The following is a 19,046-nucleotide window of genomic DNA, read 5'->3' as shown; positions in this document are numbered from 1 at the left end:
GACCTTATTTGTTTCTTCTGTCATAGGCTATTTTGGGTCTTCAAAGATTCTGAAAACTCCCATCACCTTCTTGTCTATGATTCACTGAGAAGTTCTTGTTGCACTTCAGTAGCCCAGTGTCACAAAGCAGAATATCTATAGGAGAGACGGAAAGCATGGGGTGAATAGCATTAGGACTTCATCAAGTGTTTTTTGAGTTCTCTGACAAGGCTTATTCATATATACCACAGATAACCAACTCTGAGTGGACTGAAAGTCTTATATTTAGTAGCAAGACTTTTTCCTAATAGCTCTGAGCTGAATCCTGCTTGCTAGAAATTTCTTAGAGATCATCACAGCAGACATGTAGGTGTGATGCATATCTTGAGAAAAGAAGACTGAGGGGAGATATAATAGTTCTCTTGTCACACAGAGGTGTAAAATCTGTTCTCAGTCATCCCAGAGTGCAGGACATGTAATAATGGGCTCAAGTTAAAGGAAGTCAAGATTTCATTTGGATATCAGGAAAAACTTCCTTACTCTTACAGCAGTACTAATAAGAACAGCTGTGTCCCTGTGCTACTCCACATCAGAATATACTAGTGTCATGTGCTCCAAATCAGCACATTCCAAACAAGTGGATATAGCTCTTAATGAATCACACAGAATTATTACTGACTGCCTGAAACATATACACACTGAAACAGTCTATTACTTGGCTGGCATTGCCTCTCCAAAAGTACATGATAGCAAGCAATGAACAAAATAGAAAGGTGCTTGGAAATAATAACAAAATAAGGTAATACAGTACCAGACCCATCCAGTTCATGGACACCAAGCCCCTAGATGACAGCTAAGGAAAAGTTTTTTGCACACATCTCAAGATCTAAATATTACACCTGAAGAGGCTAGGCTAAACTTAGTATGTCCCACCAGGAAAGTCTTTTAATTGAAGTAAAGTAGTAAAAAGGGAGAAGATGGAGAGACATTCTCTCCCCTACTTGGGCTGAGCTACTCAGCAAGAACCCAGACTTCTCATCCCTTATCATAGCACATTCATTTTGAGATCTGGGACTGGAGATCTCAATACAATGTGAGAAAGCGAGGTTTAGATTCTTTCCTAAGTGCTTTTTCCACTTAGATTGTGGATTGTAGTTACTACCATTACACCAGATATCCTACATGACCCCTCATGGACTCCCATTTAACTTTGGCCACAACTACACTTCAGTGTCACCGAAGCTACCAACATGAATTTGACCCAACTCTGGAAGGCAGTGGAAGACAGGAAGGCCTGGCGTGCTCTGGTCCATGGGGTCACAAAGAGTCAGACATGACTAAACAACAAACACTTTCAGAAATAGCTAAAGTCTCTTTGCAACAACTTTGGTAATTTGGCAACATGCAATGTTGGTTTAGGTATCTGGGTTGGGAGTTTCCACTGTACTTCCTTGACAAGAGCCGGACTTGGTGACCCAAGGGGTCCCTTCCAGCTCTGCAGTTCCAAGATTATTGTTGTTGTTAAGTCCTGGTGCAGTTTTTAAAAGTGCACATAGGTACCATTTTAAAAATGCACCAGAGTTATTCTTCCAGCCAGCCAATGCTGGGAACCTTCCTGGCTACTGACTGCGCTAGGGTCAGGACTTGTCATGGAACAAAAATTGAGCTGCTGAAGATGTCCTTCAGACAAGGACAGCATCATTGTCCAGTGAGTGCCATGGTTGGCTGATGACTTAGTTTTTGCTGGGTAATGGAGCATCACCAGCACCATGGATGCCTTCCTATGGATCATCAAGTCCAGCCCCTGTCAAGGAGGCATAGTGGGGAATTGAACTCCCAACCTCTGCCTCCACAGCCAGAGACCTAAAGCACTGAGCTATCCAGCAGTTCAGTTCCAGCAGCTCCTTTTTTCCCACATGGCAAGCAGACAAGGCTGCCCCAACCCTACTATCAATAGAAGCCTCCCAGCGCTGGCTCACCAGGGTCAGGGAGTATTTCACGTCTTGCTTTAATGTGAGGATGACAGCAAGACATGTGAAACAGGCCGTTTCATGCCTGTTTTCAGATAACCCACAGTAAAAAAAAACTTACTGTGGGTTATCTGAAATATGTTGTTCTTGCCTTTATCTTGTAATCACTGCTGCAGGGTCATAAGGTTGGGAAGATGGATATTTTCTTGTTAATCTTGAATGTCAAGAGATAAATACTAGCAAAATCAGATCCTGGTGTTTAACAATTTGAGGCTTATCAAAACATTAACATAAAGTGAAGATAAATGTGAGGCTTTGCCTACTGTGCCAGCTGTCCAGGTCATAACTGTGATCTGGATGTTCCTAATGGTTCTTTAAATCAGATGTAGAAATAGTAACCACATTTCAAACCGAAGATGCCTTTCAAAAGACCTGTCCTCTGGCAGCCCGTAATTGTCATCAATTGTGGGAAGGTAGACATTTTCTTGTCAGTCTTGTCAGTCACCGGTGTGACTTAAGTGAGTCTCACAACTTGAATCCCCATCCTTGCTATCTAATTATTATTTATTAGGTTAAAGCCATTGCCAGTAGAGGGAAGTATTATAGTTCTGCCCCTCTGTTTGTTGCTTTGTCACTCTTCTATCTGTGGCAGGAGACAAAGGAGAAGAGAGAATTTCCATTATCTGTGGGGGTCCCTTGAGGCCCTGGAAAATTGAGCTTCTGACTCAGGTAGAGAGATCCGTTGGTTAGCAAAGCTCTCTCTCATCAGAACTGTTGTTCTCTGCACATAGGGAACAGCTGAAATGAAGACAGAGGCAGGTGGACCAGAGCATTTTCCTCTACCATCCCTGAGTTTAACTCGGCGTGTTGCACCTGAAAGATAGCTATTAAAAGAAGAAACCTGAAATAATCTTTCTAATATTCCCACTATCCACAGTCAACAAGTTTTAATATAAGGATTCATTTCAATGTGATTTTCCCACCTACATTTGTGATGGTGCAACCCTTTGGAAGACGCCCAGCCCTACCATTAATCAATGCGAGGAAGCTATTTCAGGCTGCGAATTTTAGATGTCATGAAAGGGCTGCAAATTGTTAGTCATTTAGATTGTGACGTTATATTTTTACAGCTAGAGACAAGGGCAGATACTTGATGGATTTTCTGCCCCTCCAGCAAATAACTCAGCTAGACTAAGCACTTCTAAGTTGAATCAGTGAGAAATGCCATTTGCTACTCTACGTCATGGAGCAAAATGTCTTGATTTCCCTGTGCTTCTGAAGGATGTATCACATGCTCTTGCCTATTAATTCTGAAGTACATGTTTCCATTCATAAATGTTACTATGTTGGAACAAAGAAATATTTATCAAATATAAACAGCACACATTTATAATTGCTGAAGATTTCTAACTGTTTTTTTTCTTTACAAATACATATTTTGAAGTTGTAATAGGATGTGCAAGGACATCATTAACGACTGGCATATAACAGTCTCTTGTGGACTTGAAGAATTCTAAAAGATGCAGGAACACAGAACAATTGTGACAGATTAATTTTTATTTATAATATTTGTGCAATAAATAAGTTTCTCCACCAGATGGCAGTCGCACAACACTGGATTGTGTTTGACAATCTGCAAGAGAATGGTGGAGCAGGTATTTATACATGTGGCAACAAAAGCCAGTTTTTAAAGTTAAGACAAACAAAACAGGTTGGATGTGTCTATTCATGCCTGCAGAAATATCAGCCCTACTTGTTGCCGAAGAATTGATGCTTTTGAATTGTGGTTCTGGAGGAGACTCTTGAGAGTCCCCTGGACTGCAAGGAGAACAAACCTATCCATTTTGAAGGAAATCAACCCTAAGTGCTCACTGGAAGGACAGATCCTGAAGCTGAGGCTCCAATACTTTGGCCATCTCATGAGAAGAGAAGACTCCTTGGAAAAAACCTTGATGTAAGAAAAGTGTGACAGCAAGAGGAGAAGGGGACGACAGAAGATGAGATGGCTGGACAGTGTCTGCGAAGCAACCAACATGAATCTGACCCAACTCCGGGAGGCAGTGAAAGACAGGAGGGCCTGGCGTGCTCTGGTCTGTGGGGTCATGAAGAGTCGGACACGACTTAACGATTAAACAACATCTGATCTCCTTTGCACATCACACTCTAACAATGACAGCCTTCTGTTGCATGGATTCTTTCTTCCCTAGAGAGGGAAACCACCCAATGAAAGGGCCAGAGGGAGTCACATGATTACTTGCGAAGCGGATATATACAGGATAGGGACAGCCTTTATGGCCAAAGAGAAACATGGGGTTCATTATCTTGTTTTGGGGGTTCCTTGTGGCCCCTCAAATGGTTGTTCTCTCTTGGGATTTTGACAGGTAAAAGTTTCTCATTAGGGTAAAGCTCTCAAGGACAAATGTTACAATAAACCATATGTTGAGCTTGCTAGGCTAGAAAAGTACAAATTCAAGCCTACCAGAAAATATTTGGAGGGGGGGGGTCATCACTAGTCCAAGAAAGCAACCTTTCCAAGATTTGTATTATCTTATGTGAGCAAAATGAACTGAAAAGGGACTGTGCTCCTAGTCCGTAACCTCAAAGAACTTTTCACCAAAAAGTGGGGGAATAATAGAAGGTTGCTTATTTTAATATCAGCATTCTTACTGTTCAATCTTGTTTCCTTTTTATTGTAGTGACAAAGTGTTTCGAGTGAAACTTCAGAATGAAAACCAAGTGAGCTTCCTAAAGGACCTGGTGTCGACACTAAAGGTAAGAGTCTTCCACTGTGAAATTTTCCTCCCACAAATATTTCAAGCATGCCAGTAGGCAGCATTCCTACAGGATAGAGAGACAAGTGACGAGACAATGTCTACAACAATGTTACATGTGTGTTGCATCTATGCAAATGTGCAAAAAGCAAAGATGGAAAAGTTAGAGTATGATCAGATGGCAAGAAAGGTGATTATCTGATTGCACCAGAAAGGTTTACTGTGTTAGGAGTGATCTCCCTTAAAGCGAGCCTTCTGCCCATTGGGGAATCGCTCCAACCTGGCCCCCAAAAGTAGTAATAGTTTCAATTTTAACTTTAAGTTAGATCACAACAAACATAACAGAAAGAAATGGAAAAATTGCAGTAAGGTTCTGATTCATTTAAAGATGCTTCTGGATTTCACGATCTCACTGTCTTCTGACAGTCACTTTTACGCAGCCCAGTCCCCTCAGTGCGTATAGACTGTACATGCTCACTGACGAGGACACCCATTTAGATATAAGGGAATAATTGTGAACGGACATGTACAGAACACTGGAGAGCACTATAAGACAGCAAAACATGGTCTTACCTTTTTGAAAAGGAAGACCTTCATTTCTACACTATGCAGAAGATATAGGTTTTGTCTGGAACAAGTGCAGATCCTTTGATAGAGTTCAGGTAACCTAGGGTTCATCATGGTTCTTTTTGATGCCTTTTTGGGAAAAAACAAAATCCTCATAACTGTCACACACAGGGAGAAAATTATTTTTTTTTTGATCTGTGCATACAAGCATCTCTTTCTCTCAACCACTTTTCTCTCTCACTGTCGCATTCTCTCCCTCTTTCACTCTCCACTGACTACTTAGGAAAAAAAAAACTCTTCAAATCTCTCTGAGGTCCACTCCTCCTTAGTTAAATTTAAAATCCCAGTTTTAGGGATATTGTTTGCTTTTTGTTGTTGCTGTACTCTGTACATGCTCAAGGATGAATTTACATATTCCAGAAATGAGACACAGATCTGTATGATGAGCTGAAATTTATCCCAAGGAGTGTTGAGGAGAAACTGGAAACAAATACATGGGAGAAAACATATAGTTAAATTAGTAGTAGATACAGGGCATGCTCCCCTGAGAAACATGCAAGTTTTTGTTTGGGAGAAGTTATTTTGGGGGGCTATAGCTACCAGAATGATGAGCTGAAATTCATCCCAAGGAGTTAAACTAGTGTTGAAGAGAAACTGGAAACAAATACTTTGTTCTATTTGTCTATTTAACACTTGATGCAAATCCTAAAGCATTATGATGAAGAATGCAAGACAAATCAAATGACTTGCATTTAAAACCTACATTAACTTTGCTTTGTTCATATGAGAAACATTTAGCAGTTACCAGTAACACGATTAAATTTAACATATTAGTGCTGCCCTTTGGTAAAAGGTGTATATACTTTTATACAATAATTTAGAATTTCTACCAACCGCACACCTCACTTTGTCAGCCATTCATAGCCCTACCGTGGATACAAATGTTTGCAGTAGAATTTATATTCTGTCCAATGCATTGAGATTCTTACCAATTCATGCCTTTATGCCCACTCATTATTAATTACAAATCACCACTTTTTTTCTTTTGTTTTCCCCCTTTTTTCCTTTTGTTTTGTTTTGGGGTTTTTTGGTACAGCTTGACATCTGGTATCCTGATTCAGTTCACCATCTTGTTGCTGGGACAAATGTGGATTTCCATGTTAGATCCAATCAAACAAGTTTTGTCCAGATGATGCTGGAGAGGAATAGAACACAATACGAGTATGTATGTTATACTTTAGGTTTATGAGTCGTGTAGATTTGGTGAGATGTAATGAACTTTGGCACTAGCATAAACCTCTTTCTATGTACTTTTCTCTTTTCCCCTCTCTTTTCCCTTTCTTTCTTTTGCACTTGCCATTAAATTTTTAAAAATCAGATTTTCAATTGTATCTTCTGTGCTCATAATAAATGTTGTCAGGCTCCAGCTTTTAAGCCATGTTACCCTTCTGCTCGTGATCTTACAGGAACAAATATACAGGTTTGGATGGAAATTCATTGTTTGTTCCAATGAAGTTTTACAAAAATGACATAAATGAAATTAAATCTATAAACTTATAATTGGTGTGAATTTAGCTACTGATTTAATCAAAATCTAGCTTATGTCCAACAAATATAATGCAGTAGAAGCCTGAAATCTATGCATAAATAATTTTTGCCTTCTAACCCATTGTACTGAGCTAAATTACTACATCTATAGTATAATTTGGGAGGAGGGGCAATCTCTGGACATCTGATGATCACAGAGACCTATCTTTGTACCTTGGAATGTAACAGCTACCCCCATGCTCTCAAAATTCTTATAAAATTCTTACAAAACCACAGTGTTTGAGGACATGGAGCCTTCTAGATGTTTCTGGACTGCAGCAACTCCCAGTATTCATCATCATTAGTTATGTTAGTACGGCTGATGGGAATTATAATCCAGCAGCATCTGTAGTGCTACCTGTTCCCCTACCCTCTTCTGCATTTTGCATTATTTATTTATTTATTTATTTATTTATTTATTTATTTATTTATTTATTTAAAACAGTTTTACCCAACCTTTGTCCTTAAAAAGGACCAAAGGCAGCTGACATCATTAAAAGCAATATTTAAAGCTGAAAACAATGAGTATAGAACAGTGGTTTACATCATTAAAAGACAATATGAAAGCTAAAACCATAAGTACAGTGGTGCCTCGCTTAATGAGCGCACTGTAGAACGACGAATCCGCATAGCGAGGGGGTTTTTTGGATCGCAACTGCGATCACAAAGCAATGGCCCCAATGGGCAAAACTCGCATAGTGAAGGTCGGTAAGCGTTTCGCTTACCGACCTTCGCTTTGTGACCCGTGGATCAGCTGTTCGGCGGCTCCAAAATGGCCACCAGAAGCCCCGAAATGGCCGCGTGCAGCGTTTTCGCGCCCTCGGTAAGCGAGGGGAGGGCGCAAAAATGGCTGCTGGCCATAGGAAAACATTGCTGAACGGTGAGTTTTCAGCCATTTGGAACGCATTAAACGATGTTTAATGTGTTCCAATGGGTTTTCTTGATCCGTTCAGTGATGTTTTCACATAGCGAGGGTTAATCCATATTAATCCATGTTAATCCATATACCGATATTAAAGCACCCTGAGAGATGGTAAGCACAGGTAGGACTAAAGACCCAGTTATAGCAGTAATGCATAACAACGCATCTAAAAGTCATACTCATGTAGCTAGTCACTGAGCGAAAGCTTGCCTAAAGAGAAAGATCATTGCCTGGCTGCAGAAGGACAGCAAAGATGGGACCACTCTGGCTTCCTGTGGGAGGGAGTTCCAGAGTCTGGGAGCAGCAACAGAGAAGTTCCTCTCCTGTGTCCTCCATCAGATGCACTTGGGAAGGTGGTGAGACTGCGGGAAAGGATTCTGCTGACAATCTTAAAACCTCAGCCAGCTCATAATGGGAGATACCATCTTTGAGACTTTGACCCAGGTCATTTAGTGTTTTATAGATTAAAACCTACACTTTGATTTGTGCTTGGAAAAGGATTGACTGCCAGTGGAGCTACTGTAACAATATGATTCCTGTAACCAGACCCAGTCAGCAATCTGATTGCTGCATTTTCGACCTGCTGAAGTTTCCTAACACTTTCTATCGGCAGCCCCACAAACAGTGTGTTACAGTAATCCACCTGGGAAGTAACTAGATTATGTGCCACAGTGGCCAGATCAGATCTCTCCAGAAATTGACGTAGCTAGCACACTAGTTTTAATTGTAAAAATGAACTTCTGTCCACCACCGAAACCTGGGCATCCAGGCTCAGAGATGAACCCAGGAGCACCCCCAAACTGTGCAGCTGTATTTTTAAGGAGAGGGTAACCTCGTCCAGTACAGGCTGCATCCCTCTTCCTTGACCTGTCTTTTGACTGACCAGAATCACCTTATCAGAAAACAGGAGGGTCCTGCATCGGTGCACTTTCAAGCAAAATTAAAACAGAAGAAAATGGATAGAGATGGATAGTAACAAGAAAGAAATGTAAACAAGCATATTTACGTACATAAGTATATTTAGGGCAAAGATTAAGGAGTTAAGACCAAAGAGTAGTGTAACAACAATGTACTGAGTAGGGTTAAATTTAGGATCTAATTGTGATAATGTTCTTTCTTTGCCCCAGAATTTTATTGCACAATCTGCAGGAAGAGATTGAAAAGCAATTTGATGGAGGGAGACATTTCCTCAAGCAGCACAGCTACACAAAATACAATGACTGGGAAACGGTAATGTATGCTAAACATAGGGCCACGGTGAGGGAAGGTGTCTTAAGCGACATAGATGATAGAGATGGTAGATTGTATCTTAATTGTGAATATATCAGCATCTCCTTATTGTCTACTTAGATTGTGGCATGGACTGAAAGAATGGCTAAAAATTACCCCAAACTGATTTCCCGGACAGAGATTGGAAAGACCTATGAGGACCGCCCCATATACCTTCTTAAGGTAGAAGTCTTGGAATCATTCAACTGCTATTCAGAATTCCATATTTCTCACTGACATATAGGGTGAAATCCTCTTTCTCAAGTTACAAATAATAACTTGTGTGGTGTCATCATCAGGGACCATACTATCTTTGGGACATTAATAGCTTTTTTTCTCATACCCACACCCAGGTTTTGGGGATCCATAGGGACGAGTGGTGACAATTTTCAGGCACTAAAGAATTCTCTCTCCCATTCCACAGCTCCTAAAGTCGTCCCCAGGTTGATGGGAAGGCTTTAAGGATCTCTGGAAACTTGAGGGGGTAAAAAAAAAGATGTTTTTAGTGTCCCTATAAAGGCTTTGGCATGGCCACAGAAGATGAAATCATGCAAATTATTAGCTTTAACTTCTGAAACAGGATTTCAGCCATTATGAAATAAACAGATTCTTGGGTTCTTGAACTCAGGTAGCTACAGCAAGCAAACTAGACTTAAGTATGATGGAGAAAATTACTAAAAGAGCCATTTTCACTTGCTTTCGTAGAGCGTTAGATAGTTATTTGATGATGCAAGGAATAGCCTAAAGCTGTTAAGTGTAGGGCCCCAAACAATGATTTCCCAAGAAGACTACGGGTCCTCTCTACTGAGCCTTCACTGTAATGAAAGTGCATTTACAGCATATTTCACTATGTACATTTCTACAGTAGTTGGTAGAAAAGGGCTAATAGTTTAATTAACTGTTAGAGAATGTAAAGGTCTAATTTCAATTGGAGGGGTCAAATTTTCAATAGTTAAGTTGACATTGAATTATCACGTATGTTTAAGTTAGGAGACTGCAATGAAGCTTTACCTGAAATCTTAGCCACCTCCTACAGGCTATGGGATCAAGCCTGCAAGATTAGGAGGCCTGGTCATAGATGAATATTGACTGTGTAGGGAAATAAGTAAAAGCCATTGCATAGGAAGGGATGGTCGGTGCCCAATGTGAGTTCAAAGGGGAATCCCGAAGAAGATCAGCTCTACCTCCTGCAGGACCTCCCGATATGGGCTGCAGGCGTGAACAAAACCTTCCACCTTCCCAATCCTGATCAAATGAGAAATTCTGAATAACTTGTTTCACTCAGTTATTTCACTCATTGAAAAACCAGGCCCAGGATTGGCGCACATATGACTTCCCCCTTCTTCCTCTCTTCTGGGAGAAAGTCTCTGGGTGCAACCTTTGCTTCTCAGACTCTACCACCTTCAGCACAGAGAAGACACAAAGTCTAACAGAGAGCCAGTGTGCAGCAGGGGAAAATTTAGATGGAGAGCCAGAGTACAGTGGGGGGACATTTTGGCCATCAGTGTTGCACCAGTCTTCTTCTGTGTGATAAGATAACATAAATGGACCAGCATTTTAAGTTTGAAATTATTTCGAAACAAGTTGCATTATAGTTTAAATTTAAACAATATGTAACCTGAGTTACCATCCCATTATCACACACACACACCCAAATCCTGAGATGACTAAATCTATTGTTTCTAATGTTGCTTAGTTGGCATCTTTGCACTATAATGAAATAATACCACTATGGTATAAATGAGCCAGTTATTGTGCAAATGAATATGATAAGAAAGTTTAAAGAATTAGTATTTCCCGGTAACAGGTTGGGAAGGAGAGTGGCAGAAAGAAGGCCATCTTTATGGACTGTGGCATTCATGCACGTGAGTGGATCTCACCAGCCTTCTGTCAATGGTTTGTAAAACAGGTTGGTTATGATATATTTTATACATATATACCAGCATAAGCAAACACAAGCACTTTATAATCATCATTATCATCTGAAAGGCTCAAGTCCAGTTTATGTCAAGGAGGCACAATGGAGAACTGAATTCCCAATGTCTGGCTCCACTACCAGATATCTAAACCACTGAACTATCCAGCAGTTATTTATTGACCAGTGTGTTTAACTTCATAACAAATGACCTGAATTTAGGGATGAGTAGATAGGTGGCCAAATTCTCTGAGGATACAAGTTATTTAGGGCAGTTCTAAAGTGGCAGAGAGGATAAACTGTGGTGCTGATGCTAAAGCTCTGCTCATTATCCAGGTTCAATCCCAGGTAGACAGCTTGGGGTTTACTCGGCCTTCCATCCTTCTGAGGTTGGTAAAATACCCAGCTCACCAAGAGGGGCAATAATTAAATTGTAAACTGCCCAGGGAGCCTTATATACTATGGCTCATCTTACAAGCAGCATGCTTTGCTTTTAAGCTGAAGCCCAATTTTAGAGAGCCCCAACAGGAGGAATTGCTTTTAAGATGACACATGCTGTTTAGCATAATCAAAGGTAAATTGATTGATCTTGGAGTAAAGCTCATCTCACCTTCCGATGTATGCTGAAGAAACCCGAGTTGACTGTGACTGACCAAGAGAGGCGTTTTGCGGGGGACAATGTGAGAAGGACTGTCAAGAAAAACCCCACTTTCTACTGGGTTCTCCTTTAAAAAGCACAATTTAAATGTTAGTGTACACACAAGATACATGTCCTCATGGACCATTCTGCCAGGGGAGCTTTTCTGCTGCCCTGCCAGAAGTCCATGTATTTGGGAGCAGATGTGGAATCGATTCATTGGAATTGATTCTGTATATGTGAATGACACATGCACTTTTAAAAAAAAAGAAATCCCCGCTACCAGATAGCAGGATTAAAAACAAAAATACCTCTAATTTTTCTCCTTATCCCTTTCCATTCTCCCTTTCACACCACCAGCACCTGCCTCCTTACCTGCTCTCACTTGCATGTCCCCCCCTTGCTCAATCACCTACCTGCCCCTCAGGCAACTGCCTCCTTGCCTTCCCACCATCACCCCTTCCCCCCTTTCCCTCTCATCCTTCTCCTGCTTTCTTTCCATTCTCCCTAAAGTGCATGACATCGGCAGCAGCTCCCTGATTATATCCAATGATACTGTTCTGTGGAGCATTGCAGCCAAGAACCCAGGCTTCAGTCCCTTCCTCCTTCTCCCCCACCCCTTCTTTTTCTCCCAGATTAATCTTTGGTGACCCTCCACTAGCCTTTCACACATGAATCCTGACATATTATGGGAGACAAAGGGACCAGTGAGAAAAGATTCTTATCGATGAAACACCCCACTTAAAAGCACTGTTTTATTTATTGCAAACCACCTTGCAACCTTCAGGCAAAGGCCAAAAATATATTATTATTATTATTATTATTATTATTATTATTATTATTATTATTATTATTATTATTATTATTATTATTATTATTATTATTATTATTATTATTATTATTATTATTATTATTATTATTATTATTATTCTTATTCTTATTCTTATTCTTATTATTATTATTATTATTATTATTATTATTATTATTATTATTATTATTATTATTACCACCCTACAAACTTCTCTATCTCTTGAGAACTGAATTTGCCTATGTTGTATTTATGGCTTACAGGCTGTCAAAACATATGGAAAGGATGAGGTCATGACACAGCTGTTGGACAATATGAACTTCTATGTCGTTCCTGTCCTCAACGTTGATGGCTATGTCTGGACATGGAGAGGACCAATGGTAGGCAAACAGTTTACCCCAGAGGGAAGAGTGTGCTGGTATTTGGGGGTCACACATATTTGCAGACAGAGAGGCAAATATACTTTACACATGCTTGCACACACACACACACACACACACACATGCATACATGCACGCACATACACACACTCACCCAGATGCCTCCTAAGTCTCGGCACTGAGCACCACTTACTAATGATGGAGTCTTCAAGTATGATTGTGCTGAAAAAACATACTTCTTCCTTGTTTAGTTATCTCAAGATTAGTGAGATAGTCTATCAGCATCTATCAAACCTGATGCTGAACACTCTTCAGTATTTGTCCATGGGCCCACAGACTAGGACTGGGTGTTTGCGTGTGTGTGCATCACCTGGAAACTGAAGGCAAAACTGGATGCTCTGGTCATTGACTGTGTCACAGACACACCTCATGCCCACATCCTCCAGTGGTATGGATGCATTCCTGTCTCCCCGTTTTTTTCTTTTCTTTTACTATATCCTTTTCATCCAGCTCAAGCCTGTGCTACCTTTGGTAATCTATCATGCTACAACAATTATGATAAGGAAGGACAAAAAGGGATTGCCAAGAAGACTTTTGCAGTGGATAGATAACTGCAACATGTTCTTTTAAGCCATTGCTTCACTGAACTTATTAAGAGCCTTTAAAAAGGCTGCCAATGGATAGAATCCACAAGTTATAGATTTAGTTATTCTTGTAACGGGGTTACATGCATTGATTTTTTTCCCATTCAAAAATGGCTAAATGTAATATCCTTCCTTCACCCTTTCAACTCTGAAAAAAGTACGTTTCCAAGAAAGCTCATTCCACAATAAACCAGTTTTTCCATAAAGTTCTATAGCACACATTATTTCTGCCCAAGTATTAGCAAAATTTTGAAATGTAGGAAGCTCTGAACATGGGTACATCTACCTGACAGTTGTCAACACTGAATGGTAGCCATTTTCCAGTGTTTAAGGTGATATTCTTTCCTAGCCCTACCTGTACACTATGCTCATAACAGGTGAAGGTGACATACCCTTATGGACAGAAGTAAGCCACCCTTGAAGCATAATCCTTCTTTTCTGTTATATACCTCATTTGTATATAGTTTGCAAATGCATTTATGGGTCTTTGGTCTTTATAATTTGTAACAATCAACATGCAACAAGAACATGTCATTGGCAAGGAATAATAAACCTCAGCCATTTTGCTCCACAGACACGCATGTGGAGAAAGAATCGGGCCATTAATGGTGACAGTGGTTGCACTGGTGTTGACTTGAACAGGAATTTCAACGCTTCTTGGGGCAGTAAGTATGATGTGACTTGTAGCAACAGAAATCAAGATACAACCTAAGAAGTGTAGGCTTGACCTTGGATGATGGGATTAATTGGACATCCTGATATGGCCTTTTTCCACAAAAAAAAGAGATATAATCACTTAGTGATTTAAGTATACCTGAAGGACCACCTCATTCCATACGAAACTACCCAGAAGGCCCTCCTGAAAGAGTCATCCCTCAGTGAGGTGAGAGGGATGGCCTGTAGGCGGAGGGCCTCTTCAGCAGCTGCCCCCCAATCTTTGGAATGTCCTCTCAAACAACATCTGGCTGGCGCCGATGTTACTGACATTTTGGCACCAGGTTAAAAACTTCCTGTTCCAGAAGTTTTTTAACTGAAATTATTAATTGAAGGATTTAATTTTTATTAATAAGTCATGGATCTGGATTGTTTTTGTAGATTGTTTTTATCTTTGCTTTTGTAGAGTGAATGTGGCCATATTGGTTTTTAGTGTCTGTTTTTAACTGAACTGTTTTAATTGATGTTGGAAGCCGCCCAGACTCTTGCAGAGTGCGGGCAGCATACAAGTCCAATCAATCCATCAATCCATCAATCCATCAATCCATCAATCCATCAATCCATCAATCCATCAATCCATCCATCCATCCATCCATCCATCCATCAATCTGGTTGTGGAGCCAGAGGCTGGGAGTTTGATTCCCCACTGTGCCTCCTTGCCAGAAGCTGGACCTGATAATTCATAGGGTCTCTTCCAGCTTTGCAGTTCTACGATAAGATTATTACAATCCCCACATGACTGGCCACACTACCTTGCAGCATTTGGTTGCAGAGTCTATTTGCATACATTCCCATGACTGATTATGAAGACAGCTGGAATGCCTGGCACTAAAAAGACATAAAAGTTGGAGACAGACCTAATTATCTGGGGAGAACATTCCCAACAGAAGGTGCGACAATTCCAATATACCCCCAGCTGCAATGATTCAGTTCCAATTAATTTCAGATAGGTCCGAAGGAGAGTTTCTAAATAAGTCCTAAATTTCAGCTGTCATAAATCATTTAGTGGGATGTCTCAATCATTCTTAATGAGGACTAGAGATATCGGTAAAGTGAATAAAAATTCTGGTTGATGTTGGGTATTGCATTTATGACTCTAAGTAGTTTTGGGTTTCATGCATGAAAACATTCTTAACCAACACATAGTGGAAATAAATAGCCTGTTTACATGAAAGGCAAATAGAGAGAGAGCATCTTGAGTCCCAGAGTTGGGAAGAAAGGCAACCAGCATTGAAAAATCACATCTGAAAACATTTCCTTCCAGACAATGAAGTGATGCATGACCCTTGTGTGGAAATATATTGTGGTCCCTCTGCTGAATCTGAGCCAGAAACAAAGGCAGTCACTTCCTTCATTCGTGATCACCTTTTTGCCATCAAAGGATACATAAGTGTTCATTCATACTCACAGATGCTGATGTTTCCTTATGGCTATACATTCAAAGAAGCACCCAATCATGATAAACTGGTATGTACTATAACCAATCTGTACTCACAGGACTGCAATAAGAAATATTGGGTTGGATACAATTATCCAGTTCTGTTAGCAGAAGGGTCTGTAATCCTTTTGAGGTTTTACCCTGGACACCCAAAATTCAGTGACAAGGTGATTGGTGCACCTACTGCCTAGGCACTGCTAACTAAGAATTGGCCTTATCTCTCTGCTTACAATCCTTTGGCTCAAAATTCACTGCTCGATACCTTGTGCTAAGGATATAATGAGTACTTACTGACAAAAAAGCATATCTTAATATATTTACTTGACAAAAAAGCATGTCTTAATACACTGAAGCAGTCCGTTTTTAAAAATGAACAAAGTTTTGTTCCTATATGATAGCAAAAAACCCCACCTTTTTTCATTAGCAGTTGCATGGAGCTCTTCCATGAAAAACTGGTATTTTGCATAAGAAGGCTGCTATTTTGCAGAAAATGCAGGGTTTCCTGTCCTAAAGAACAGATTTTAGTGTTAAAAAATGATTTGTCAGGGTTTTTTTTTTTTCAGAATTGTTCCAAAAATGAGGAAAATGCACAGGAATTCTCATAGTCTCCCCTAGTGAGGAGAAAACAATTGAAATTGTTCATTCTTGTCTGAAAAAATTAAATAAGGGAAGATTTATAGCCCTACTGTGTGCACTTGGGCGGGGGCTCACACAAAGATGTATCCAGTACTTCCAAGGAGAAGCATACATCCCAATGAAAAGAATAGAGCCAATCTCTATCTGTGAAATGTCTACACATACAACATGATTTAGCTGGCACCTGTATGATAACAGTGCCAGTATCAGGCAATTTTCTTTAGTAACAGAGAGCCCTGCTGAGAGAGAACTCTCCTTTTTTGGATGATGCCTGTACCTCTCTCATGGAAGAGTTAACAGAGAGGAGGGCCATCAGATGATCATAGAGAACTGCTTAGGGACAGATATAATGAAGGTCTGTACCATAAAATAAATAAGATAAATAAGGGAGAAAGACCTTAAAGTATTGGCTTTTAAAGATAAGAACTTAATTACATCTCAGATTGAGAAACATTAAACTTCACCTAGAAATCTTTCCACAGAAATGTGAATGCTATGGAGCCCTTTCAGAAAGGAGAGCACTAATCTATATACAGTAATTCTTTCACTGTCATACAGAATCAAATGGCCAAGGAAGCAGTGGAAGCATTATCCAGTCTCTACAAGACAAAATATACGTATGGACCTACTGCCTCTACAATTTGTAAGTATTAATGGAAGCAAAATATCTTTGGACTTTCCTCAAAATTACTTTAATGCTTTTCACAAATCATCATAGGCATCCTTCAGTCTCGAGAGACTATGGTAACGTGCTCTGTATGGAGGACTTGGAACAGTGTCTAGTGTTTTGATGCTGTACATGAAGCTGGAGTGTCGTCTCCAGGGCACAAAGCCTGGGTAGAATAATATGGAGGATAGGCTGTTACCCAACCAGCAATTCCCCCCTCTCCACGTCACTGAAATATTCCAATGGAAAGGCAAGAGCCAATGCAACTGGTTTCAGCAGCATCGCAAGAGTTGACAGAATGACACAAACTGCCTCCGGGACTCCGGCTCTGGATTTTGCCTTGAGATTAACTCCTGAAGCCTTTTCCATTGGTGGATATCGCCACAAGGCAGTGGAGGTTTGAAGTCGGAGTTTTCCTTCTCCTAGATGGGCTGCCTTCCAAGGCACAAATGGAAACCTGCAAATCATTCAGGAAATCTGACGCTGATGTTTACTGTAACTTTTATTTTATAACTTTGTTATAAATAATACCTGTGAGGAGCTCTAAAGGGGTCCTCTGGAGCTGCCAAAGCAAGCTCAGTCCAGCTTCCACTGGGCTACCCTTAAAATATTGAAAGATAACTATCAGTTCTGAATCTGTTCTTCTCCCACTGAACATGCCCAGCTCCCGTAGCTACTCCTTATAAGGGTTGGTTTTATTATGTTGATAATTCTCCCCTAGATGCATTCCAGCTTCTTGATATTCCCTTTAAACTAGGATGCCCTGAACTGAACACAACATTCAGATGAGACTTGACCAAAGCAAAAGCACTAGACACCATACCTTTGTTGATGCAGCTTTGAATTGTATTAACTTTTCTTTTTCAATTGCATCACACTGTTGATTAAAATTGAGCTTGTGTTCTGCTCAGGCAACTTGATCTTTTTCTCCCCTTTATGCCAGAGATGTCTTTAAATATGCCTTTGATATTTCTATTTTTCAGACCCTTGTTTTGGTTCCTCTTCAGACTGGGCTTATGATGAGGGAATAAAATATTCATTTGCCTTTGAGCTCCGCGACCTTGGAAGGTATGGGTTCCTCCTCCCAGCATCAAAGATAAAATCAACCTGTAAGGAAACTATGCTGGCAGTCAAATACATTGCAAATCATATCTTCACCTTTGTTTCATAAAGCTATGTTCAGTTTTCTCCCTTCCTAGCCTATCGTTTCCCCTTTTTCTTTGCATTGGTACTGTATAGATTTTTCTCATCTTTTTAAAAACTATGTTAACAACAGTAACTTTATCCTTTTCAGTAGAGATTGGATTCTGATATTTTTACAGCTTTGAAACCAAAACAAGCTTATTCTCTTCCCCTCCCCCACCACATAGCATTGATTACTATTTTTACAATCAAAATTACACCATTCGAAGACTTTAAGGATGGCAGCCCTTTTAACCTACTTTTTATAAAGCCATAATTCAGGCATCTGCTTAGTAGCTCTTGGATGTAAGTGGATTCACATTACATTATCCTTTTAGTAATGAAAATGTCTGTTGATAATCTAAAGGTGTCAGGATGTACTTCATATCTCAAGTGCCCATTTATTCTGAATTGTAAATTCTATTTCAGAGATATTACCTGGTGCCCACTGGTGGAGTGGAAGGTATAGCACAGTTAGGCAGAGCCAGAACAAAAGTAGATACAGTGGGGTCTTGACTTAAGAACAGCTCGAGTTAAGAACATTTTGACTTAAGAACCACTCTCATAGGAAAATAATGACTTGACTTACATACTTAGATTTGAGTTAAGAACTGAAAAAAAAACCACGTGGGAGGCAGGGAAAGTGCAAAATTTGAACTTTCAGTTAACTGTTGGCCAGTGAAAAGGGTGCCTGTCTGCTTCTTCACTCCTCCCAGCGTTTAGAGAGTGGATTGGGAGACAGTCTTCAGACTGCCTGGTACTGTACTGCCTGGACTGTATTTTCCCTGCCTTCCCTGAACCTTTCTTGACCTAAGAAAAAAAGAAACAAAATATCCCCCTCTAGTGGTTGAAGGCAGAATAGCAGCTTCCCATTAGTTTCTATGGACGGAAAAGAGCAGATATGGATCAAATGGTTTTCAATGCATTCCTATGGGAAATGCAGATTTGACCTGAGAACTT

The 19,046-nt window shown here is 40.2% G+C and overlaps 2 protein-coding genes across 10 annotated transcripts in view; one reads left to right on the top strand and one right to left on the bottom strand.

Moving 5' to 3' along the window:
- LOC144587804 (uncharacterized) overlaps nucleotides 1–19,046 on the bottom strand; it is an 85,546-nt gene that overhangs the window by 3,040 nt on the left and 63,460 nt on the right. For 3 of the 9 annotated variants that reach the window (XR_013542956.1, XM_078389127.1, XM_078389130.1), the window contains one exon: nucleotides 6,276–6,482. The gene's annotated coding sequence lies outside the window, so the exon portion shown is untranslated. Of the gene's footprint in view, nucleotides 1–3; nucleotides 136–5,406; nucleotides 6,483–14,915; nucleotides 14,992–16,012; nucleotides 16,109–17,727; nucleotides 18,012–19,046 lie in introns of those variants that run through there. The other 6 variants (XR_013542954.1, XR_013542955.1, XR_013542960.1 and 3 more) reach the window with 5 other exon arrangements.
- On the top strand, nucleotides 3,098–18,323 carry LOC110073047 (mast cell carboxypeptidase A). Its single transcript, XM_020781859.3, has 11 exons — nucleotides 3,098–4,330; nucleotides 4,646–4,721; nucleotides 6,384–6,508; nucleotides 8,924–9,026; nucleotides 9,147–9,248; nucleotides 10,873–10,974; nucleotides 12,689–12,805; nucleotides 14,024–14,114; nucleotides 15,428–15,630; nucleotides 16,796–16,880; nucleotides 17,888–18,323. The coding sequence occupies exons 1-11, from the start codon at nucleotides 4,257–4,259 to the stop codon at nucleotides 18,073–18,075; spliced, it is 1,266 nt and encodes a 421-aa protein (XP_020637518.3). The 5' UTR covers nucleotides 3,098–4,256; the 3' UTR covers nucleotides 18,076–18,323.

The sequence above is a fragment of the Pogona vitticeps genome, chromosome 3 (genome assembly GCF_051106095.1).
Source record: "Pogona vitticeps strain Pit_001003342236 chromosome 3, PviZW2.1, whole genome shotgun sequence".
Classification (NCBI taxonomy): Eukaryota; Metazoa; Chordata; class Lepidosauria; order Squamata; family Agamidae; genus Pogona; species Pogona vitticeps.
Note: the sequence above shows the minus strand (reverse complement) of the source record. Positions and strands in the feature narration are given on the sequence as shown.